General features: G+C 39.0%; 1 protein-coding gene across 2 annotated transcripts in view; it reads right to left on the bottom strand.

The window, feature by feature from the left end:
- Positions 1 to 7,203: 7,203 nt before the first annotated feature.
- Positions 7,204 to 26,089, bottom strand: part of LOC126251668 (calcium-independent phospholipase A2-gamma-like) — an 80,485-nt gene continuing 61,599 nt past the window's right edge. For both annotated transcript variants that reach the window (XM_049952239.1, XM_049952240.1), the window contains exon 9: positions 7,204 to 8,493. In XM_049952239.1, the coding sequence (XP_049808196.1) occupies positions 8,237 to 8,493 (257 nt within the window). In that variant the 3' untranslated portion in view covers positions 7,204 to 8,236. The remainder of the gene's footprint in view (positions 8,494 to 26,089) is intronic.

Raw genomic sequence — 26,089 nt, 5'->3', positions numbered from 1 at the left:
GATGGGAACTAGCACTACAACATGTCCTTGGTTCTCACCACCAACCAATATATAAAATCTAAGCATGATAATGAGAGATTACTGATGGCATGTGACAATGTATCCCATGAATAAACACTTAAATGACTTGAACTCTATAAAATACAATCAAGTAGGTAAATTTCTTTGGATATGGACTAGAGTTAGGGTGCATTGTGTGCTACATCAACAGAACACAACTACAATGTATGACATAGATAAAAATGGTACTTTCTTAGTTCACATTTATGTGTGTGTGTGTGTGTGTGTGTGTGTGTGTGTGTGTGTGTGTGTGTGTGTGTGTGTGCTGGAAGGTAGTGGAATTCCCCTTATTATTTGCCTGTCTTTCTGCATTACACATTAACTGAGATACAGGTGAATGCTCAGCCCAAAGCTTGGTTTGGCAATGGATTGCTTTACTAAGCATGGTTCTATTGGAAGTGGTATGATCTTGCCTTCTTTCAACATTGAAATTAACTTACCCAATAGAGGTGAAAGAAGCAATAAGTGGCTGATGAAATCCTATGACTTATTAGAGATCGAACCCCAGAGACCTAAGAATTTGTAGTCTGACAGTGTGCTACCATACCACACTCATTAAATACAGAGTATGACAATGTATATGATGCTGATCACTACTCACTAAACAGAATAAGTGCTTAGCAGCAGACAGTCCAGAAGAAAAGGCTAGTTGTTAACAATATGAAATCGTATAGCTGAAGACTAATGCATGGAAAATCCTAGACAGCTTTTATCCAGTGGTGGAAGTCCAATGAATGATGATAAAACAGTGCATTCGGTATTCCACAGCAGCCTCAGTGCCAAGGCTGATTTTCTAAAGGCAGAAATGTATTATATTCTCCATTCCAGGAAATTAAAGTGGAGCAAAGTCCATTCCAGGCAATTAAAGTGGAGTAAATAATATATATATATATATATATATATATATATATATATATATATATATATATATGTCTTTTTGTTTTGTATTAAAATTAGCAAATCACAATTTGGATTCTCTTTGTATGTTCACAATTTAAAATACATTTCATAACTGAACTGTGTTAAATTTGCTGAAGCAGATACTGCAAAGCAAGCTGCCAAAAAGATTTAAAAATAAGTGAATAAATTTAGAAGCTTTTCATACTATGTGTTAAATGTTTCCATCTACTGTGAAATAGCTGTCAACTCTCAAATTAGTAAAAGTTCAAAAAACACTTAATGTTCATTTTTACGACTACACTTCTGAACTGGACATTGGTAGGTGCAACCTCCTGAGATGGGGACGGAAGATCTTACATCAATGCCAATGGAAAATGGAAATGCCGTGAGGCTAGGGCCTTCCGTTGGGTAGACAGTTCGCCTGGTGCAAGTCTTTTGAGTTGACGCCACTTCGGCGACTTGCGTGTCAATGGGGATGAAATGATGATGATGATGATAAGGACAACACAACACCCAGTCCCTGAGAGGAGAAAACCTCTGATCCAGCTGGGAATCAAACCCGGGCCATTAGGTATGACATTCTGTTGCACTGACCACTCAGCTACCAGGGGCGGACATCACTGCTAATGCTATAGAGTGAGTGAGTAAGTTAGACCACCTGATGTTGCTTGCTTATGTGAGCAACTGACAAGCATTTGTTACTCAAGATAGTGGGGACCCTGATCTTGCTCAATTCTCTTCACAAAGCTCAAACTATATCAGTTCAATAAACAAACCATTTTCATTACTTATTAAAGTTTTGGGAGTTCGGTGTCTATATTATTTACAGAAATCTTTCAAAACTGAAGCATTCACTCCTCTTTTGGGCTCAGTAGTTCGTTAAATACAGGGAAGCACAGAAACTGCACCTAAGTGGACACAACAAAAAATTAGTCCCTCCCAAGAGGCACCACATCTATATAATGAAACACAGCCTCTAACCTTGTAATGGCCACAGTTCAGTGAGGAAGGGGTTGGGTTGTTTTGGGGGAAGAGACCAAACAGCGAGGTCATCGGATTATTGAAGGATGGGGAAGGAAGTCGGCCGTGCCCTTTCAAAGGAACCATCCCAGCATTTGCCTGGAGCGATTTAGGGAAATCACGGAAAACCTAAATCAGGATGGCCGGACACGGGATTGAACCGTCGTCCTCCCGAATGCGAGTCCAGTGTGCTACCACTGCGCCACCTCGCTCGGTCAGTGTGGAAGAGTGCCCACAAGTTTCTTTATGTATGCTGTATCCATATGAAGCCATTAATTGATGATAAGATACCCTACAGCTACCAAACTGCAAGGATGGTGATTACTAGAGCACTTGCCCATGAAAGGCAAAGGTCCCAAGTTCGAATCTCAGTCCGGCACACAGTCTTAATCTGCCAGAAAGTTTCATATCAGTGCACACTCTGCTGCAGAGTGAAAATCTCATTCTGGAAACATCCCCCAGGTTGTGGCTAAGCCATGTCTCTGCAATGTCCTTTCTTTCGGGAGTGCTAGTTCTGCAAGGTTCGCAGGAGAGCTTCTGTAAAGTTTGGAAGGTTGGAGACAAGGTACTGGTAGAAGTAAAGCTGTGAGGATGGGGCGTAAGGTATGCTTGGGTAGCTCAGATGGTAGAGCACTTGCCCGCAAAAGGCAAAGGTCCCGAATTCGAGTCTCAGTCCAGCACACAATTTTAATCTGCCAAGAAGTTACATGGTGATTACTATGGTTCACCAGCTGTTTCAAACTGCCCCTAACATTTTCTGTTTGGTTAAGATTAGGTGATTAGTGGACCAATCAAAAGGGTGCCAGATTGTTAATAAAAAAAGAAACATATATGTGCAGCCCTGTGAACATGGATGCTGTTATTTTGGAAGGCAAGAGTGTCCAGACCATATTCACTGCGAAGAAGAGGAAAGGGAAACACTTGGTCATAAAAATTAAAAAACTAACATCCTAGTTCTTGTCCACAGAAACCTAAATGATTAGATCCAAGTCACTGTATGAAAAACACTGGAAAACACCACAAAACTACCTGCAGTCTTAACTACACACTTTTTACAGCAGGCTGCTGGTGAACTCGACAGTTTTCATCATTTGAAAAAAGGCAAAATCTAGACTTTTCAGATCGGATGCCTTCCATCAGCTAACGTCAAATTTTTGTTGTTTGGCTCACTGAAAACTGCAAAAAATGGCCTTCTCAAAGATACCAAATTCCAAATGTCAATTGGATGCAACTCTCTTCACTACGCTCACTCGGGAATGGTTGAATTGAACCCAAACAGATAGACAGCAGCAATTCCTGCTGGGTTTGAAAAGGATTGTACTGTGACCACTGTCTCCAGTACCCACTATTAGGATCTCTTTGTAACTACTATTCTTATACTGTGTTACACAGCAAAGAATGATACACTATTGCTTGTAGACAGTGTAAAATCAGGATGGATACTCCAACAAATTGGGCAACTACAGTACACTTGCAGTATGACCAAATCCAAACAACAGCTCCTTTTTGTTGCTCATCATGTCTCCACACTTTATTGTGCCGATTCCATACAATTTACTGGCATATTCACAACACTTCAGTGCCACAACTTGTGACCACCCAGTAACAGTTCTACACTATCTACAGTGCTCCATAGTGACCAGTGTAAATTAATTAAAGGAGCAACTAATAATATTTATCCTGTGAACTTGTATCTACACTCTGCAAATCACTGTTTAGTTCATGGTTGAGGGTACTTCTGTGTTACCATATATTGAGGTTTCTTCCTGTGCCACTGATATATGGAATGCAGGAAGAATGACCACATTAATGACTCTGTGCATGTTGTAACCAGTAAGGTCTCGTCTTTGTGGTTCCTACGGGAGTTAAAGAATGGCATTATGGAATCACCAAAACCTTCTGTAACAAACATTTATCAAACGAAAAATAGTTTAAGGTAAGCGACCATCTTCAAGTCAAAGAAATGTTATGTATTGCTGTAGTGATTCCTAGATTACTCACTTTGTACTAGTTCTTGAAACTTGGTGAGTTGTTTTTCTCCATCCACATCTGTCATGGTACAATTGGCATCTATTTTTAAGTGTATGCCAGTTCAGGTCTTCAGCACTTCCATAACTTTTCCATAACCTAAAAACCTCTCTCTCTCATGCTGCCCTTTTATGTATATGTCCAATACCGCCTTTGTCGTATTTGATATGGGTCCCATACAACTAAGCAATGTTCTTGAATGCGCTGCAAGTGTCTTTTGTATGTATATTTCTTTGTAGACTGAGTGAATTTTCACAGTACCCAACCAATGAACCAAAGTCTGTTATCCACTTTACACACAACTGAAGCAATGTGAATATTCCACTTCATATCATCACATATTTAAAACCTAGACAATGAAAAATTTAGGATGGAATAACGAGAATGCTATGAAAAGGATAGAATGCTTCACCATCCAGAGGAGATGTTGATTCTTCCCACACTCCATATTTCAATAGCAAAACTTCAATAGATGGTAACAGGAAGTAACCTCAACCATGCTCTTGACAGTGATTTTCAGAGTGTAAAAGTTCACTGGATAAATATTAGTTGCACAACAAAAAGATGGCTAAACATTTGAGCTTTTGCCAAAACGCCTTTCTTCTAAAGTACAAAACACATTCACACAAGCACCACTGTCTCTGGCTGCTAAGGCCAGACTGTGTACAGCCAACTGCACCAAATGGTCAAAGCAATCCCCTCAAAACCAACAAACCCTGCCTTGCAGACCTACCGTATCTACCACACCCTCAGAAACTCACTCCCACCACCATACAGAATCTACAACCTAACAGACCAGACCACAAACACAGTCGTAAACCTTTCCTCCAAAAGACTTAGTTTCACAGAAGTACAGTATCACTCCTTCCCAAACACCTTGCCTTTTGCCCATTCATACACAGATTCTCCCATCAGGTGCAATTGGCTGTATGCTGTCTGGCCACAATGGAGAGACACTGATCACACATTTGAGGACCTTTTGACCAAAACCTCAAATGTATAGCTGCCTTTTTGTTGTGCCTGTTTGCAACTCAGTGTCTTCCCTAAATGGAGCATAGATCTCTATCCTTTTCATAATGCATACTTGCATATTAATATTACAAATGTGAAAGTAACTATGTCTGTTACACTTTCATGGCTAAACCGCTGAACCAATTCTGACAGAATTCGGTATGAAAATAGCTTGAATGCTGAGAAAGAAGATTGGCTACTTTAGAAAGTGTGTAGTACAACGTATTTATTGATCTGAAGAATATAATGTGAAATATAGAACAATAACTACTCTTTGAAAAAGCTATGTACTCTTTGTCTTTTGAACTTCATCATACCTGTGAAAATACTTTTATTCTTCGATATGTTGTACATAATATAATACAACATAACAAATACAATGTTTATACAATCCTCTAATCTGTTTACTCCATACTAATATCAGTCACAAAACTGTCACATTTTAGCCACTGAGCATCATGCATCTTTTATAAATCATTTATTGTGTTCAAACTTGTGTGAACAGCTCATGGTCACATGGTTAGGACTGCTGTTTCACAATCATGTGTTCCCAGGTTCAATTCCCGCCCAGTTCAGTTTTTCTTTCTGCTTGCTTCTGGACATGTGTGTTGTCCTCATCATTTTATTATCACTGATGTGCAAGTCACTGTTGTGGTGTCAAATAAAAAGACTTGCACCAAACTCCTGAACATCCGAACTGGGGACTCCCAGCCAATAAAGCCATAACCAAATTTCATTTCATTTTACTGATACGCAAGCACAGCTGTGAGCAACATCTAGAATACAATGCTTATAGAATCCTCAATGTGTTTAATCTATGCCGGTCCATAATTCCATACTAATATTATAAATACCAAAGGTTTCTTTGGAAAGTTTTATCTGTATGAGTATTGTTACCATTTTTAAATATGGTATACACGAGTGGCATGCACACGACACTGGTTTGATGGTCGGCATCTCAGTGTCTATAGATTACTCTGTGACATGGTAAATCCAATGTTACTGTGTGCGTGGTTTATGATATTGAATGCCTACACCACATGGCATAGCTGGAGAGTTTTAGTGGAGATAGAACAACAAAATCACATGGTAATCCCAAGAACCACATTTAAAACTATTACTATAAACCTCACAAACATCTCATTTAACACATAGTTCAAAGAGAGCTCAAGTTTGCAAAAGTTAATCAGCTCAATCAATCTTCAGAGCAATGTCTGCCAAAACTCGGCTGCCGAACATCAGATGGCCTTAAGAGCTACAAAGGCATTAGATCAGTCACAAGCCTGTCACATTTTAGATGCATCTCTTACAGCTTCCAAGATGCATGAAGACTCACAACAATGGCACCATTTAAAGGCTGTATGACTAACAGAGAGTCATACCTTTACATGTGGAAAGTGAGAAGTTTTTAGTGAGACTGCATCTGATTACGATCTATTAACTGACTGTGTTAATCATAAATTAGCCATCAGAGGGGGATAGGTCAAAAAATGTAGGCACCATAATGCATTAAAATGGAAGGGAGAAATGGCATATATTGCTCTGGTGGCCAATTCTTACATCCAGTACTAGGTGAGCCAGAGAAACCACTAAGACGTTTATTTCTGCATGAATGTAATGAATCAAGACATTTTTTAAATATAGTTAGAAAATATAATTCATGCTTTCAGATCCAACAAACAGCAAAACATTATGTAACTGCATACCGGTACTGCACACATTTTTTGTACATACATCTCTACACTACTACGAGGGTTGGAACTTAAATAGAGGCAACTATTTATTCACAACCGATACAAAAGGGTTACATGTTTGCACCTGTTACTGTCCTTCAAAGTAGTCACCAGCATTGTGTAGAATCTGTTGCCAGTGATGGGGAAGGCGTAGTATACCGTTAGCAGAGCCTGTTCTGTTGATGGTGCATATGGAGCAGTCTAAAGTTATGGTGTTTCTCATGTACAACTGTGATGCCAAATCCCATACCATGATGTTTCTGGATAGCTTACTTTGTGTACTTGATGGCAGCAGCTTATACAGATGTGGACTTTTATCTGCCACAGACTAGACAGTAAGGTTCATTGGTTACAGCTAGTGCATGAAGAAAATGTTGCTCAGTGAAACTCAAATTATACAACTGGACTGTATTACCACACAGGAACAGAAATCAAAACACAAAGAATAAAATCTCTTTCATATATTTATTGCATTATAAAAAAATACATTGCACTAAAAATCAGCTGCCCTTTGGTATGAAATACTGCTCAGTGGTTATGGAAAAGCTATCTTTATATTTGTAAATGTTTATATACATATGGATTACTGTTTATCACAAAAGAACAAATTAAAATAATGCCATATTGAAATTTTATCATACATGTACAAGGTGCACAGACTATCCAACTGCTACAGAACTAGCTGCTCACATCAGACATAATATTTTAACTTTCAATCACACACCAAGTTCCATTCCAACAGGTATTAACATTCAGTATACTCATATTACGGAATACAAGTTTCTTATTAAGTATTCACAAACATATACTTCAGCTTTTGCCATGAAAAGCTAGCTTACTCAGTGACAGACAGACAGACTTTGAAGCATACATAAATGTAAATTATTTTAGATATCAGAAACACTCAAAAGATTGTTCATTCTATGGAACTGAACCATGTCAGACACAACACAAAAATGTATCACAGAAATGAAATGACACTGTAACAGCAAGAGACAGAGCTGTCTGTTAAATCTTTTCGATCAGTTGGAAAATTGTAGTAATACTTGTTCTTAACAGTTTTATTTTCCTTCAAAGTTTTTTTTAAGTAGCTCTGAACTGACCATATAAATTTAGTTCTATGCAGAATACTTTAGGACTTATTCTGATTAAGACAACAAATGTCAACTGAGGCACTGCATGCCTCTATGGCGAACATTGAAATAGTAATAAAATAAGGCATAAAAACCACAACTATAAAAAGAAGGCTGGCATATGTGATACTTTAATTACTGACACAATATGCGTACGTCAGGATATACGTGCAGCCAAAAAAAGTGAACATTTAATTAACTAAGTCATAATGGCAAAAATAAAAAAATTAAATGCCTAAGGTGGAACACTAATTTGAAATAGCTAAATACATTCAAAGTGGGAAACATTAATTTGATCATGTTCACTACCTGAGATATAATCACATATTCCATGGAATTTCTTGGATACTGTTACTTGATACCTAATAATTCTCTTTTTAAATTAATCCAATCTTGACACCATTGCCCAAATGTTTTTGCTGCCACAAGTGCCTTAGCTGCCTCCTGGAATGTCTCTTCATTTCGTCGAAAATACATCTCTGCATCCATTTCCAACTGTGCTATTTTTGCTGGATTTATTTCAGCCATAGAGACCATTTCTGTTAAATATGGATTGAATCTATAATACACATTTCCCGGCAGAAGATCATTCAGCATTGTGTGAACCGCTGAAAAGGAAAGGGATGAGAGTAAATACTTGTTCAAACTTGTGATAACAACTGAAAAATATAAGCTACAACTTTATAAACATTTTCAAATATTAATAAGAATGTACATGTGCTTTGAATTTTATGAGTCTCTTTCTTTTAGTTTCTTTAAATATGCCAGTTTATTTAAAAAATAGTGTAGAGAAATTATCAGCCAGTTCAGTTGAAGAAAATGAGCAGTCGAAGAAGAGAGGGAACTCTCCAACTAATTCAATGGAATCATAAATAATCACTGAAAAATACATCTCTGTTTTGTAGGAAAGAATTCTATTTTGTATCCCTCTCCTGCATCCAGTTTCCCAATATGCACAAAGCTTGTTGAATCATTTAATTTGACACTGTTTTATGTAGAAGCTACATACCATATTGCAGTCCATGTTTATAAATTTGTCAATGCAGAGATCTGAGTGCTCTACTGCAATGAGCTAAATGTTCTATGGATTACTGACATCACAGCAGGCGCATCAGGCCGAAAAAATTCCTTGATACACTTGTTATAGTACTGGAGTGTATATCTGAAGTATCAGTAACTGGTTACTAATTGTATGGAAGCACTGTAACAAATGTGTATGAAAAGGCCGTATGCAGAATCAAGGTTTTTTTGGGGGGTCTTGGTGCTCAGTTCCTATTTCACCAAGGAAAATGGGGTAAAAAGTTTTTTGTTTAGACCAGCCCAGTGGCCATTTGTATAGCCGTTGGAACATTTGCCTTCCTGTAGCTATGTTATAGTACATTAGGCAACAGTTGAATGACAAACCAAACCTGGCACCCAGGAAAATTGAGTGAACTGCTTAATTCTTTTTGCAAAAGATTTTAATTGGGCTGAAATTAAAAGTTCAGCTAAGGGCACCATTTTTATGTGCCCCATTCAGATTTTACATACAAAAACAGTCACCACTAAATAACTCTGGACTGAAGCAAGACTGATGGTTCAAATTTGAATTTGGTCCATCAGTGTATCAAACCTTGGGTTAAAGTAAGTTTTAACCATTTGAAAAAAATCTTGCTGTGTTTGGATTTATGTTCAAAAACACATTTTTCAGGAGGTTTTTGAAGTGCGTCACCTCTATACCTTAAACTTATATGAATCAGTTTAAACATTGCACGAAAATAGATAAATGGATTAAGTCAAAATGAAATTTTTTCATCCAATAATCTTTATCCATTGTCAAGATATGACAGTTTAAATTCTAACTAAATGTAGCATGCAAAATTCGTTCTTGTGTGAACTGAATGCACAGAAGCAGGTTAAAGTTAATCAAATACATGACAGATTCATTCTGACAATAAAATTAAAAACTAGCTTTCAAAAATCTAGCTTCATTCAGATTTTACACGAAAAAACATGTTTTCTATGAGTATTTTTACATGCACCACTTCTAGGTTTCAAACTTGTGCAAAACGGTTCAAATTTTGTAAGAAGATAGACAAATACATGTAATTAATTGTCTCCATGTTATTTCCTGAAAGCTTTATCTGTTGCCATGATACAGAGGTCAAAAGTTGCACATAAAATCCAGTTTTACACAAATTGCACATGCTGAGACAGTTTACGGTGTTACAGCTGATGATAAAAAATATATTTTTACAGTAACTGTAAGAATCATTTGCCAAAAATCTTTCATCATTCAAGTTTTACATGCTAAAACTCATGTTTGCACATGAAATTGTGTTTTGTAGAAAACCACTGCATTTTAAGCACTGCATTGGATATAATTTTAAAAACTGGTTATTACAGTTGATTATCATTTAGTTGCTTATACATTACATTTAACAGTGGCTTCAAATCATCAGAAAATCTTTGGACATGCAAAACAATGCATGTAACAAACCAGAAGTATACACAGCCCTGTACAAAATGATACACTGTTTCATCGAGCATGCAGAAAATTAAAAAAAAGCCAAATTTACTATAAAAATATTTTTCAGAGGAAAAGATCACCTTATTTCTGAGGAATAGAAAATATTTTACTGTATTTTCTCCCGAAACTACTACATTATCTTGTAGAAAATTTATTTTCAGGCAAAACAAGCTTATGTTAACCAATTTTTGTACAGGACTGACATATCATGCATGCACTGTTTCACAGTTCTTCTGCTTATTTCAGCCAATCATACTCGTACTTAACTGGGACTGTTTTTTGCAACATTTTGTGACAAAATTTTCACACGAGTTTTTCTAATGGCAGTTTCTTAATTTTCATTTTTTATCGTGACAAGAATTATAAGATAAGAGATAATAACAAGATTTATGCTTTTTTCAATAGTTTATTATTTGTTGCACAAATCATTCAGCTTGCAATATAGTAATCTTTTATGTAAGTTCATCTATGTATGTGATTGTGTAGTAAGTTTATCTACATAATGTAAACTATTTTGCCATTATTTTGTGCACTGTATTAAGTATTTATGGTTATTTTTTGTACAAGGGCTATTCAGAAAGTAGGGAATGTTTTAGCATTAAAAAAACTAAATACAAGAAATACATTTTATATATACATCTGAAAGAGCGACTGACATACTACTATTTCACATAGTCACCAAACACATTGAGGCACTTATCATAGCGGTGGACAAGCTTTGAAAGACCTTCATCATAAAATTCAGCCGCCTCAGACTTCAGCCAGTGAGTCGCGCCCACCTAAAGTTCTCCATCGTCATCAAAGCATTGCATTGCAAGCCAGTTCTTCATCTTGGGAAACAAGCGGAAGTTGTTTGGTGCAAGATCAGGGTTGTAGGGCAGATGAGGGAAAATTTCCCATTTGAATGAATTAAGGAGTTCATTAGTGCGGTTTGCCATGTGAGGTCAGGCATTGTCGTGCAAGAAAAAAATTTTGGACATCAGCTTTCCTCAGTGTTTGTTTTTAACTGCTCTTCTAAGGCTGTGCAAAGTTTGACAGTACCGCGTAGAATTTATGGTTGCTCCACTTTCAAGAAAATCAATAAGAAGCACACCTTGCCTATCCCAAAACACTGTCGCCATTAACTTCCTTGCTGACAAGGTTTGCAAACATTTTCTTGGTTTTTGGGTGGGACAACATTTTCTTGGTTTTTGGGTGGGATCTTGTGTGCCCCCACTTGGTGGATTGTAATTTTGTCTCGCAATTGACATGTTTCATTCAAGCCTGATCACTGGTTATGATTCAATCCAGTAATGAATCACCATGTTTGTGGTAGGCCTCCAGAAATGTCAACGTTGGCCCATTCACTGTTCTTTATGGTACTCTATAAGGAGAAAGAAAACTGGCGTTCTACGGATCGGAGCGTGGAATGTCAGATCCCTTAATCGGGCAGGTAGGTTAGAATATTTAAAAAGGGAAACGGATAGGTTAAAGTTAGATATAGTGGGAATTAGTGAAGTTTGGTGGCAGGAGGAACAAGACTTTTGGTCAGGTGAATACAGGATTATAAATACAAAATCAAATAGGGGTAATGCAGGAGTAGGTTTAATAATGAATAAAAAATAGGAGTGCGGGTAAGCTACTACAAACAGCATAGTGAACGCATTATTGTGGCCAAGATAGACACGAAGCCCATGCCTACTACAGTAGTACAAGTTCATATACCAACTAGCTGTGCAGATGATGAAGAAATTGAAGAAATATATGATGAGATAAAAGAAATTATTCAGATAGTGAAGGGAGACGATAATTTAATAGTCAAAGGTGACTGGAACTCGAGAGTAGGAAAAGGGAGAGAAGAAAACATAGTGGGTTAATATGGATTGGGGAGAGAAATGAAAGAGGAAGCCGTCTGGTAGAATTTTGCACAGAGTATAACTTAATTATAGCTAACACTTGGTTCAAGAATCTTAAAAGGAGGTTGTATACATGGAAGAATCCTGGAGATACTAGAAGGTTTCAGATAGATTATATAATGGTAAGACAGAGATTTAGGAACCAGGTTTTAATTAAGACATTTCCAGGGGCAGATGTGGACTCTGACCACAATTTAGTGGTTATGAACTGTAGATTAAAACTGAAGAAACTGCAAAAAGGTGGGAATTTAAAGAGATGGGACCTGGATAAACTGACTAAACCAGAGGTTGTACAGAGTTTCAGGGAGAGCATAAGGGACCAATTAACAGGAATGGGGGAAAGAAATACAGTAGAAGAAGAATGGGTAGCTTTGAGGAATGAAATAGTGAAGGCAGCAGAGGATCAAGTAGGTAAAAAGACAAGAGCTAGTAGAAATCCTTGGGTAACAGAAGAGATACTGAATTTAATTGATGAAAGGAGAAAATACAAAAATGCAGTAAGTGAAGCAGGCAAAAAGGAATACAAACATCGCAATAATGAGATCGACTGGAAGTGCAAAATGGCTAAACAGGGATGGCTGGAGGTCAAATGTAAGGATATAGAGGCTTATCTCACTAGGGGTAAGATAGATACTGCGTACAGGAAAATTTAGAGAGACCTTTGGAGAAAAGAGAACCACTTGTATGAATATCAAGAGCCCAGATGGAAACCCAGTTCTAAGCAAAGAAGGGAAAGCAGAAAGGTGGAAGGAGTATATAGATTATAGAGGGTCTATACAGGGGCAATGTTCTTGAGGACAATATTATGGAAATGGAAGAGGATGTAGAAGAAGATGAAATGGGAGATACGATACTGCGTGAAGAGTTTGACAGAGCACTGAAAGGCCTGAGTCGAAACAACATTCCATTAGAACTACTGACGGCCTTGGGAGAGCCAGTCCTAACAAAACTCTACCATCTGGTGAGCAAGATGTATGAGACAGGTGAAATACCCTCAGACTTCAAGAAGAATATAATAATTCTAACCCCAAAGAAAATTCTTTACAGCGAATGGAAAAACTGGTAGAAGCCGACCTCGGGGAAGATCAGTTTGGATTCCGTAGAAATATTGGAAGTAGAGGTGTACAAATTCCCCTTGCAGACTGCTTGCCCCTAGCTCCTCTGCAACCATTCATGCAGGTCAGCCTGCCGTGACGTAAACACAAGAGTGAGCGTGTACTGAGGCATGGTGGGTAATGCGGCTGATTCAGGCTCCCGCAAGCCCGGGCTACCTGGGTTCCTGCAGGCCTGCCAACCTTCACGGGACCCGCTCAGCTTGCTGGGCCTGACAACAGGTTGCGCTGTCAAGCTACCGTGACTAGAGTAGCCAGGTAGGTAGCCCGTAGTTCATTTATCGCAACGATGGGGGCAGAACGATAAATAGGTCGAACTTTAGTGAGATTGAAAAAAAATGGACAACTGGCCAATACATTCTGGTAACGAAACAGAGCACAAGTGCCGCATGGGAAACGTTTTCGTGTGCTTATGGGGCCACTTCAAATAAACCGGTAGGTGTGTCTCAATGTAAACTATGTAAAAAACTCTTAAGTACTTATTTGGGAACCTCGAGTATGTTACGACGTGTGTGCAAATTTGACAAGCAGTTCCCTCACTTCGTAAACATCTTGAAAGAGGACAAATATTTAGTGGCCGACAAGTGTGTTGAAATGTGTGCTAAGGACTTGAGACCATTTAGCAGTATAGAGGGAGAAGGATTTTTTAATTTAGGGCAGACACTGATCGACATAGGTAAAAAATATGTCTCAGTTGATATTAAAAATATTATGCCTTCCCGAGTGACAGTAGCTAGGAAAGTTCAAACCTTAGCTGATAACATGCGCAGCAAAATGCTCCCAGATATAGTGCATGCGATTCGTTCTGGTATATGTACCAGTACAATTGATCTATGGACAGACAATTACAAAGGGGTGCATTACATTTCCGTGACAATGTATTACATAAATTCAGACTGACGTTTGAATAAATATGTACTGGTGTGCTCTGCGTTTCCTGACTGCCCAAAAACTGGCTCGAATATTCGAAACCAGTTGGAAGATCGCTTACAAACTATGGGTGTTTCTCGTGAAGACATTGCCAAAATTACATTTGTCACAGACCAGGGCAGTAACATTGTCAAAGCTCTCAAAATATGTCAGCGTCTTCCTTGCATGGCTCATAGTATAAACACAGTCTTGAAACATGTTCTGAGCGAACAGTTTTTGAAAGAAAATGTTTCAAATATATTAGCCATTCTTAGTACAATGCTGGCTACAGTTCTCTACTTCAAGAGAAGAGGTCTCTGTGTGAGACTGAACTCATCTTTAAAGCAGTGGGTTTCAACTCATTGGAATAGTTATTTTGACATGCTTGTATCAGTCCATTCTCAGATTGATTCAGTGAAGGCTGTCTTACATAACGAAGGTGCCTCTGATATGGTGCTGGGTTATGACCACCATATAACTGGCCAGCTTATAGCATTTCTTAAGCCACAGTTGATCTAGAGGGTGACAAGGAGCCAACCCTACATTTAGTTCTACCGTGGTTTTATGCCTTAAAAGCTTACTGTACTGTACGGGATAACGATGAAGAGGTTTGTAATGTTATTCCATCTGAATATTATAGAACCACTTGTGAAATATGTATGTTGATAAAATGTATTTTCAGGACATGAAACCTTTGAAACAAGCCGCCGGTGCCTTCCTAGAACAGAAAATGTGCGTTAGTATGTTGCATAAAAATGCAACGTTTATGGTGCCTAACTACCGCATGTTAAGAAAGTTAACCGAGGATGAAAAAATTGATGTTTACCAAGGAGCACGACAGATGTGTGTTGAAGGTAAGCTCCAAAGATAATGCATATATTCTTCATCTACATGTACATGGGTCCTCTGCAAGTCACACGCAAGTGCTTGGTTGAGGGTTCATCGAACCACTTTCACCTTATTTGTCTCCTATTCTCGATTTTCGCACGGGATAAAACACCTACATCTCTCCGTCTGAGCGCTGCTTTTTTGTATTTTATTCTGATGATCATTTCTTCCAATGTAGATGGGACTCAACAATGTATCTTAGAATTCGGTGGTGTAAGTTGGTGATCAAAATTTCATACATAAATTGAGCCACTTCAAAAAATTTCCGCGACACTCTTTCCCCTGTTTCACGATAATACCAAACGAGCTGCCCTTCTTTAGACTCTTTCGACCTCCTCCATCAATCGCACCAGAAAGGCTCTCCAACTGTGTAGCAATGCTCCAAAAGAGTGTTTTGCCATTAAAACACCTACAACATTTTCTGTGTGTCCATTCCTATTCAAGTAGGTCGTTACTGTAATCAGAGATATTAATTAGAATCTACAGCCTTTAGATTTGACTGGTTGATCTTGTAAACGAAGTTTAACGGACATAGTGTAGTACACACACAGATAACCTCGCTCTTTTCATTATTTATTGCCAACTGCTAATTTTCACACAAAAATATATATCTTATTTAAATCATCCTGCAGTTAGTTTTGATCTTCTGGTGACTTTACTGGACGATAAATGATAGCATCATCTAAAAACTATTATAATTTCAACTATGTGTAGTACGATCTTCACATTATTCTGCAAATATTAATTGGAACCTGTATAGTTTCAGTACAAGTGCCCAATCACAGCACCCAAGAAACAAATCCAGGACCGTACAAAATGGCGAAATTTGAGGACTGGGCAGAAGAGTCTCCTCTCCTACATGATGAAGTCAGCAGATACTTGCAAGAACACTGTGTGAACGAGGGAGATATTCTACAGTGGTGGAAAAATAACTCCCAACAACTTCCCCGACTTGTGTGTGTGTGTGGCAAGAAAAATATTAAATATACCAGCCACTAGTGCCTCTAGTGAGAGATGTTTTAGTTGCGCTGGAACCCTACTTAGTGAAAAACGATCACATATTAATGCAGACAGACATAATGATCTCGTCATAATTAATTCAAACACTAATCAGCAGACGCATTAAAAATACAGTAGAACATTAAACGGGAAACTATGTGTTTGAGTGCAAATTTACTAATTAAGAGTGCAGATTTCTTTCTTGTGCTTTCTGGGCGTCAATTTCTGAGATAGAAATTTTGTAATGCATACAGTTCATTTTTATTTTAGACTAAACTTTTTGATTTCAATCCTCCCAGGTGACATTTATTATTGTTTGTAAACCATTTTCTGTTACTTGTGTTTGCAAAAGTAGCCAAATTTTTAGGAGTATCTGGTTTGGCCTAAGTAATACTTTCAGGGAAACTGAAGGAAAATTTGTAAATATTTTATATTGAAAAGTGTTCTGCAAAATAAAATATTCATTTTTGGATTAAGGCAATACACATTATGAGTTTAAATTACAATTTATTTTGTTGAGTTCCACACACATCGCAAAATGTATTTTTATTCCTGTTTTTATATATTAAGGGGAAGCCCACAAGCAGGGTCAAGATGTTGAAGACCTAGACACTAGAAATGTTTTTAAAATGAAGAGCGTCTTTTTCCACGAATGTATTGTAGTAGGAATATAATGGAAACTCTGAGCCACTCTCCACAGCTTCTACGTCTGCGTCAGGAGGGTTCAGACTCGTCATTTAGGTCTTGTGTTATGAGGGTCTACAGTCGTCGTTTAGGTTTGCATCATGCACGTAAACACTCGTCGTCTAAGTCTGCATCATGAGGGTCCGAACTATGGTCATTCATAACGCAGACCTAGACTACAAGTGTGGACTCTCATGACGCAAATGTAGACGCCGCGAGAAATTGTTTAGAGTCGCCATTTTATTCCCTGTACTATAGTTTTTAGACGAACTGGATATGAAACAAGTGCTTCGATTTTGTTAAAATGCATTTTGGCAATTTAGAATGATTTTGCCAACTTCGAATGAATTCGCAGAACCAGTAAAATACATCCTGGAAAAGGAGTTAAATATTTGTATAACTGGTGTCATACTTGGCTGAAACATACTAAAGTTAAAGAATCTAGACTTCCAAAATCTTAATTTGGTTCTCATTGCAGTACAGTGGTTATCAGGGGCGTAGATAATTTATTCTTCTGGGGAGGGGACCAATCTTCTTTTTGGGGGGTGGAGGTTCACTCTGCTTGCTACACAAACCTGTTTGAGATGTGATGTGATGGTGGTTCGAATTGAGAATGTCCAGTATTTGTGAAGTCTCGAAGAAGTCCTTTTATATTTGACAACTAGCTGAAAACTTGGTGTTTGTCTGGGCATTTATTTATTCCATACTCTCGTAGTCCATCTTCCCTCCCCTATTTTCTCTCTATCCATTTATTCCTCTCCCACTATCTCTCTGTTCACCTCCCCCCCCTCCCCATCCCTTGGCCCATCTCCCCCACCCTCTATCCTTCTCCTCGTCCTCTCTCTGTTGGACTCCGCCACCTCAGTTCACCTCCTCTTCACATATTTATGAAAACTCATATATATCTGTCAACTTTTGTGGTGATAAGTGAAGCAGTGTCAAAGTTTATTGCTAGGTAGCATTTATTGTAATACATTTTGATACGCAGCATTGATAGTTTTGTTTTCTGGTGCGTAAACAAATGATGTTGAAGGTGTCCTGACAGGGGAAGATGCGACATACAATTGGCCATGTGAAAAACATGATTTTCAAGATTGAAGCCACAAACATATAACGACTGCCCTTGCGATTTATCTATCAACATGGCAAATGCAAGCTGCACTGGAAATTATAACCGTTTAAAGTCGAATAGCATGTCGGTCGGAATCATAGTGATACGTGGAATCAAACCGTCTTCACCTTTGTACTTTCCTTTTAAAATTGTGGCTTCGATTACGTTGTTCTTTAATTTCTTCACCGCAAGCCGGGTACCATTACAAAGACGTGGCTGGTTTACCTTTCGCAACATAATGATTGCCCATTCGACTTAATTGCATATTTGGAGGCGGTAATCCGGGCAAATCCAGCGAATTTAAAAATTCCGTAGGATAGTTCACTGCATCATCTTGGTTAGTAACGGAATAAACCGACTTTCATGTCATCATTTCGCCAGGTATCATATTTTGAACCTGAAAATTCATTTCGTTAACATCAAGGTTTTTTGCAGCCAATATAACACGTTCGCTCAATCAACCAAAAATTGTTTGCAACTGTTAAACGACATTTGCTGTGTATGTATATATATAATGGAGGTAAACATTCCATGTAGGAAAAATATATCTAAAAACACAGATGATGTGACTTACCGAACGAAAGTGCTGGCAGGTCGATAGACACACAAACAAACACAAACATACTCACAAAATTCAAGCTTTCGCAACAAACTGTTGCCTCATCAGGAAAGAGGGCAGGAGAGGGAAAGACGAAAGGATGTGGGTTTTAAGGGAGAGGGTAAGGAGTCATTCCAATCCCAGGAGCGGAAAGACTTACCTTAGGGGGAAAAAAGGAAAAAAGGACAGGTATACACTCACGCACACACACACATATCCAACCACACATACACAGACACAAGCAGACATGTCAGCTGAAATGTCTGCTTGTGTCTGTGTATGTGCGGATGGGTGTGTGTGTGTGTGTGTGTGTGTGTGTGTGTGTGTGTGTGCGCGCGCGCGCGCGCGCGCGCGAGCGCGCGCGCGAGTGTATACCTGTCCTTTTTTCCTTTTTTCCCCCTAAGGTAAGTCTTTCCGCTCCTGGGATTGGAATGACTCCTTACCCTCTCCCTTAAAACCCCCATCCTTTCGTCTTTCCCTCTCCTTCTCTCTTTCCTGATGAGGCAACAGTTTGTTGCGAAAGCTTGACTTTTGTGTGTTTGTTTGTGTGTCTATCAACCTGCCAGCACTTTCGTTCGGTAAGTCACATCATCTGTGTTTTTAGATGTATGTATAGACACACACACACACACACACACACACACACACACACACACACGGAAATATTCAAAAACCTTCTCCATGGAAACATGCGTACATGAGCCAACTTTCATGGTAATGCGCAAACGATGTCAAAATCGTTTGTAAGGGACTCTATTCCATGCACTATCCGAAATATTATGTAGACAGTGATGCTCCTCTTGATGATCAAGTGTGCAAAATTTCTTCAAGATCGGAATATAACTGTAGGTTGGTGTAGAAGTGTTTAAGTTAAGTACCCTCCACCATGCACCATTCAGAATTTTAAGAAGACAGCGCCCTTCATTCTGCTTTGAATATCAAGTGTGCCAAATTTCATCAAGACCGGAATAAAAACGTACATTTTGTCGAATTCCGTTAGGTAAAGTAACCTCTGCCATGCACCCTACGAAATTTTATGTAGACAGTGACCTTCCTCTTGGTTTCAAGGTATAGTGTGCAAAATTTCATCAAGATTGTATGCAATACAGACACACGGACACAATGAAAACGCACTTTCAGTTTTTCTCAAATTTTCCAATTTTTCGATCGATTTTCCAAAAATTTTATTTCATAAAAACCTTGTCCTGAGAATTACAAACTCAGAAAAAAAAATTTAGCTGAACTGGTCCAGCCATTCTTGAGTTTTACAAACCCAGAAAAACAAATTTAGCCGAACTGGTCCAGCCATTCTTGAGTTTTATGCTTATCAACACATATGGCATTTCATTTTTATTTACATAGATAGTAAGCCCAAAATATACGCGTAAAGGAAGAATGTACAAATAAAACCCAATAGTTTTTGACCTGAAATTAATATATACATATAATGTTGGGGTTTGTCTTTTGGTGCCTAGGTAAAATAGAACTTTTAATTAACGTTCATAATACGACAATGACGCGCGCAGACTAAACGGCTGTGTAGCGCAGCTCAGCAGTAATATGGGCAGGCAAGCAAGTTTCCCGCAGCTTGCCCGGGTTGGGTTCTGCCTGGCTTGGCTGGGAGTGAAGCAGCCTGCCCGTTCTGTTGACAACGCGCAGCGGCCTGCCCACCGGGCAAGCATGGGTGGGTTAAAAGCGGAACATGTACACCACTAATTGGAACATGTGAGGCAATACTGACCTTACGACTTATCTTAGAAGAAAGATTGAGGAAAGGCAAACCTACAATTCTAGCATTTGTAGACTTGGAGACAGCTTTTGACAATGTTGACTGGAATACTCTCTTTCAAATTCTGAAGGTGGCAGGGGTAAAATAAAGGGAGCGAGAGGCTATTTACAATTTGTACAGAAACCAGATGGCAGTTATAAGAGTTGAGGGACAAGAAAGAGAAGCAGTGGTTGGGAAGGGAGTGAGACAGGATTGTAACCTAACCCTGATGCTATTCAATCTGTATATTGAACAAGCAGTAAAGGAAACAAAACAAAAATTCGGAGTAGGTATTAAAATCCATGGAGAAGAAATAAAAATTTTAAGGTTCGCCGATGACATTGTAATTCTGTCAGAGACAGCAAAGGACTTGGAAGAGTAGTTGTACGGAATGGACACTGTCTTGAAAGGAGGATATAAGATGAACATCAACAAAAGCAAAATGAGGATAATGGAATGTAGTTGAATTAAGTCGGGTGATGCTGAGGGAAATAGATTAGGAAATGAGACACTTAAAGTAGTAAAGGAGTTTTCCTATTTGGGGAGCAAAATAACTCATGATGGTGGAAGTAGAGAGGATATAAAATGTAGACTGGCAATGGCAAGGAAAGTGTTTGTGAAGAAGAGAAATTTGTTAACATCGAGTATAGATTTAAGTGTTTAAGTGTCAGTAAATTGTTTCTGAAAGTATTTGTCTGGAGTGTAGCCATGTATGGAAGTGAAACATGAACGATACATAGTTTTGACAAGAAGAGAATAGAATCTTTCGAAATATGGTGCTACAGAAGAATGCTGTAGATCAGATGGGTAGATCACATAACTAATGAGGAGGTATTGAATAGAATTGGGGAGAAGAGGAGTTTGTGGCACAACTTGACAAGAAGAGGGTCCGGTTGGTAAGACAGGTTCTGAGGCATCAAGGGATCACAAATTTAGCATTGGAGGGCAGATGGAGGGGGGGGGGGGGGGGGAGATGAATTCACTAAGCAGATTCAGAAGGATATGGGTTGCAGTAAGTACTAGGAGACGAAGAAGCTTGCACGGGATAGAGTAGCATGGAGAGCTGCATCAAACCAGTCTCAGGACTGAAGACCACAACAACAACAACAGCAACAACAACAACAGCAACAACAACAATAAGCATTTTGGCCACCCATCATGCACAAAATTTGTGGTAGCCTAGCTTTTGAGTGACAATTCCAAACAACAAAGTCCTTGAAACTTGTGAAAAAGAAAGCAAAAGCTCCGTTATTGTGAAGCGATGGTTTTCACGAATCGTTTCAACAAACTTCAGCGACAAGATCATCAGTCACAATGCTTAGGCATCCACTCTTCTCTTCATCATGAACATTGGTTCAGCCATTTTTAAACCGAATGCACCATTTCCAGATGGAATATTCACTCATTACGTTGTTTCCATACACTTCGCACAGTTCATGATAAATTTCTATAGGTTTTAGATTTTTTGCCAACAAAAACCGCACCTCACAACTGGCGGGATTTTCGATTGCAGCACACATTTCAAATTTGAATATCTAAAAAACCAGACGCACAGAGACGTTCTCACTGTCATGGATGGATGCCAACTGAGTTGCCGAGCATGCACATACAAAAATATACACGATCAGCCCATGCCTAGTGGCATCAGATGGAAACATTCCCTACTTTCTGAACAGTCCTCGTATATCTGTGTATAGTGTCTCATGCATATATGAATAAAATGAGTGTAACTATAAAACGACAAAATAAAAAATAATAGAAATATGGTAGGGTGCAATCGATGTTGATGTAGCATTCTCAACACCGACGTTTTTGAGATTCCCGATTCTCGCGCATTTTTGAGATTCCCGATTCTCGCGCAAATTTGTCTGCTACTGATGTGCGGATTAGCCGCGACAGCAGCTAAAACACCTACTTGGGCATCATCATTTGTTGCAGGTCGTGGTTGACGTTTCACATGTGGCTGAACACTTCCTGTTACCTTAAATAACATAACTATCTGGTGAACGGTGTGGACACTTGGATGATGTCATCCAGGATACCGAGCAGCAGACATAGCACACGCTCGTTGGGCATTTTGATCACAATAGCCAAACATCAACACGATATCGACCTTTTCCGTAATTGGTAAACGGTCCATTTTAACACGGGTAATGTATCACGAAGCAAATACCGTCCACACTGGCGGAATGTTACATGATACCACATACTTATACATTTGTGACTATTACAGCGCCATCTATCACAAAGCGAAAAAAGTGGTCCAACTAAAACATTCATATTTCTTTATGTACTACACGAATATGTAATAAAAATGGGGGTTACTATTTAAAAAAAATGCAGTTGATATACGTTTGACCTATGGCAGCGCCATCTAGCGGGCCAACCATTGCACCATCTGGTTTACCCCTTCAAGCTAGGCAAGTTTCGTTCTTTGTAGTTTTTTCGTTTGACGCTTATATAGTGAGATATTTGGCCTGGTCACAATCAGTAGACCACCCTGTATATCAGTGTTGTATGAGAACTTGTATACACAATAGGAGTTTATGCACTGGTAGTATTTAATGCTATTTTCTCCATTTTTTCACTAAATAGTAAAATTTTAAGTAGAGCCATAGCTTATTGTTGTGGCTTGTTGCCTAGTTTGTAGTTTCTTGTGTGTCCCTCTCACTTGCGCCGCATGAGTCAAATGTCACATGATTGTTCAAACAAGCTTGATACTGTATTGAACACTGCAGCATATTTGGAAAACTCGAGCCCATTCGTACACGAGTATCGTTTGCCCAGCCCTAGATTAAGTGATGAACTATGAACTAGTTACTACAACAATATAATGTCCTCCTTAGAAATTGACAATTTTGTGAAACACAGGAGGAAATGACATTAAGTTCTATCAACTTACAAATTTAGTTGTGTCTGAAATGACTGCAATAAATGTTCATATACATGTACAGATACCATATAAATACATCTATGCCGTTTTTTAAGTAAAGGTAACATTCAAAGGAGAAAATCTTTTCCTTCAAAAACCATTACTTGATTCTGAATCTGCATTAAATTTTATTTAGTTATGGAGAAATTAATGGTTTACCAGGTAGGTTTCAAATGAGAAATTTGGTTGGTGTACACATTAGAATATTGCATAAAATCATTACCAGCTTTTAATCAGCTTTAGAAAAAGAGAATGACATTTGGATGAAACAATAAGGAATACTAATCCAGAATGAAATGTTTAACAAATGAACTAAAATGTATTAAGCTGACTGTAATTTTTGTCACTAGAATAAATTGCAGCAGAAAGACCTGTCGTGGAGATAGTACAAACAGATGTCACTAGATTTTGGAATGAGCAAAAGATCAATAATTGCACTGAATAGTGATTGCGACTTTTATTCATGTACTAGTTGCTCTTTGTAAATATGACCTGCACCCTAGAAGATAATCCCATTCCTTGTTTCACTGTTGTGCAAGCACAGCATTGCAGAAAGTTGGAGGGGAGGCAGCTTGGCTGAGAAATATGAGGGCCCTGGGACTGTTGAACAGGCAGAAATTTTAATGTGCAGCCAACCAAGGGAATGTATACTGTGTGCTTTGGCTTTTTATGAACATCTACCAAGTTTAAATTGCAATTTTCCTGAATCCATATGCACTAGGAATCAAATCGACTTCAAAATTGGACAAATACTCAACAATAGCATGCATGTTTGCAGGAGATGCTGAAGTCTAGATGGGGGCCAGTGACATACTTATGTGTTTTCGTACAGCAATGTTGTCAATGCTCACCACGATGTATGACGGTAACGATTTGGGGTGTGTCAGCTGCTAGTTCTAAACAGCCAATGGGAGAGTGGCAGGCAAATGGTATGTCTGGAAGCAAGACACACTTAACATTCTCACATCAGTTCAGAGGCGAAATCTGCTGTGTGTTCAGGAAAAAAAAAAAAAAACAGCTACATTTTCAGTTCCCGCAATAACCACAACTTCAGGAATCGCAATTTATTTGGAAGAAATGGCCAAATATTTGTGACAATGGAGATATAACTTTCACAGCTGTCCTGTTAGGATGATAATTAAAAACAAAGATACCACAGATGACAGGCAAAGTAAACAAAAAAAGGCAGTACAGGTAGAAAAAAATGTTAAAAATTCTTTTTGTTATTTTATTTCTCCTTGTATTATAAAAAATATAAATTAACAAATGGCATAAATTTAGAGTAGGTGTAATGTTAACTTTTTTGGACAGATCCCTTAAATCAATAAAAGTTTGTAACTTTGATTAGCCAGAATATGTTAAAAATAATTTTTTCACAATGAGACCCTTAAAGAAAAGGAGGAGGGGTTGCCTTATATTCAGGGTCGTTTTATACTTAGGTAGATACAGTAATAAAGTTAGTAGGTTATTAACCACCAGCAATACCACCACCTTGACAGCTGCCACCCATTCCATACCAAGAAGTCCCTTCCTTACAGCCTAGCCACCCATACGGTCATCACATTAGCAGTAACGAGCTGTCCCTCTCGAAATATACCAAGGGTCTCACTGAAGCCCTCATAGACCATAATTATCGTCCCAGCCTTGTGCAAAAACAAATCTCCCGTGCCTTATCTCCCCAGTCTCCCACCACCTCCGAAAGTCTCACTGTCTGGCCACAGTGGAGCATTCCCCTCATAACTCAGTACCACCCAGAACTGGAGCAACTGAATTACATTCTCCACCAGGGTTTTGATTACCTCTCGTCCCTGAAATGAGAAATATGCTGCCCACTAACTTTACCATTCCTCCCACAGTTGTATTCCTCAGTCCACTGAACCTACATAATATACTCATCCATCCATACACAACCCCTACCTTGTGGTCATATCTCTGTAATAGTCCTAGATGCAACAACTGTCCCACACATCCTCCCACTACCACCTACTCCACCCTGGTCACAAACATCAGCTATCCCATCAAATGCAGGGCTACCTGTGAAATGGTACATGTGATCTACAAGCTCAGCTGCAACCACTGTGCTGCATTCTATGTGGGCATGACAACCGACAAGCCGTCTGTCTGCATGAATGTCCACCGAAAAACTGTGGCCAAGCAACAAGTGGACCACCCTGTTGCTAAGCATCCTTCATTTCAATGACTGCTTCACCAGCTGTGCCACATGGATACTTCCCACTAACACCAGCTTTTCTGAATTGTGCGATTGGGAAATTTCCCTGCAATATATCCTAGTGCGATTGGGAACTTTCCCTGCAATATATCCTACATTCCCAAAACCATCCTGGCCTCAACTTCATTAGTCACTGACCTCACCCACACAGCCGCTTCCCTGATCTCATTCCAGCACTACAGAGCCATCATTCCACTGTTGCACCCATTCTTTTTACTTCTCTCCTTTTCCGATCCCTCCCCCCCCCCCCCCCCCACACACTTCTCCACTAGCTTCAGGCATACCTCCCAATTGCACACAGCTGCTTTACCCTCTCTCCACCTCATCCCTGCACGCTCCCCAGCACCCAACAGTGCTTTACTGCCCCCCCCCCCCCCCACTGTCATTCCCCCTCCCTGCCCCAGCATCCTCCTTAACCCCATCCAGTCGCCACTCCTATCGTGCATGGATGCTGCACAGCTCGCAGTGTGGCCAGAGATGGCAGTCGTGTGTGTGTTGCATTTGCATGAGTGTGTTTGCATGTCTGTTGCCTATCTTTATGAAGGTCATACTGGCCGAAAGCTAATTTG

This window comes from Schistocerca nitens, chromosome 4 (assembly GCF_023898315.1).
Source record: "Schistocerca nitens isolate TAMUIC-IGC-003100 chromosome 4, iqSchNite1.1, whole genome shotgun sequence".
Lineage (NCBI taxonomy): Eukaryota > Metazoa > Arthropoda > Insecta > Orthoptera > Acrididae > Schistocerca > Schistocerca nitens.
This window is presented reverse-complemented; position numbering and strand designations above follow the sequence as displayed.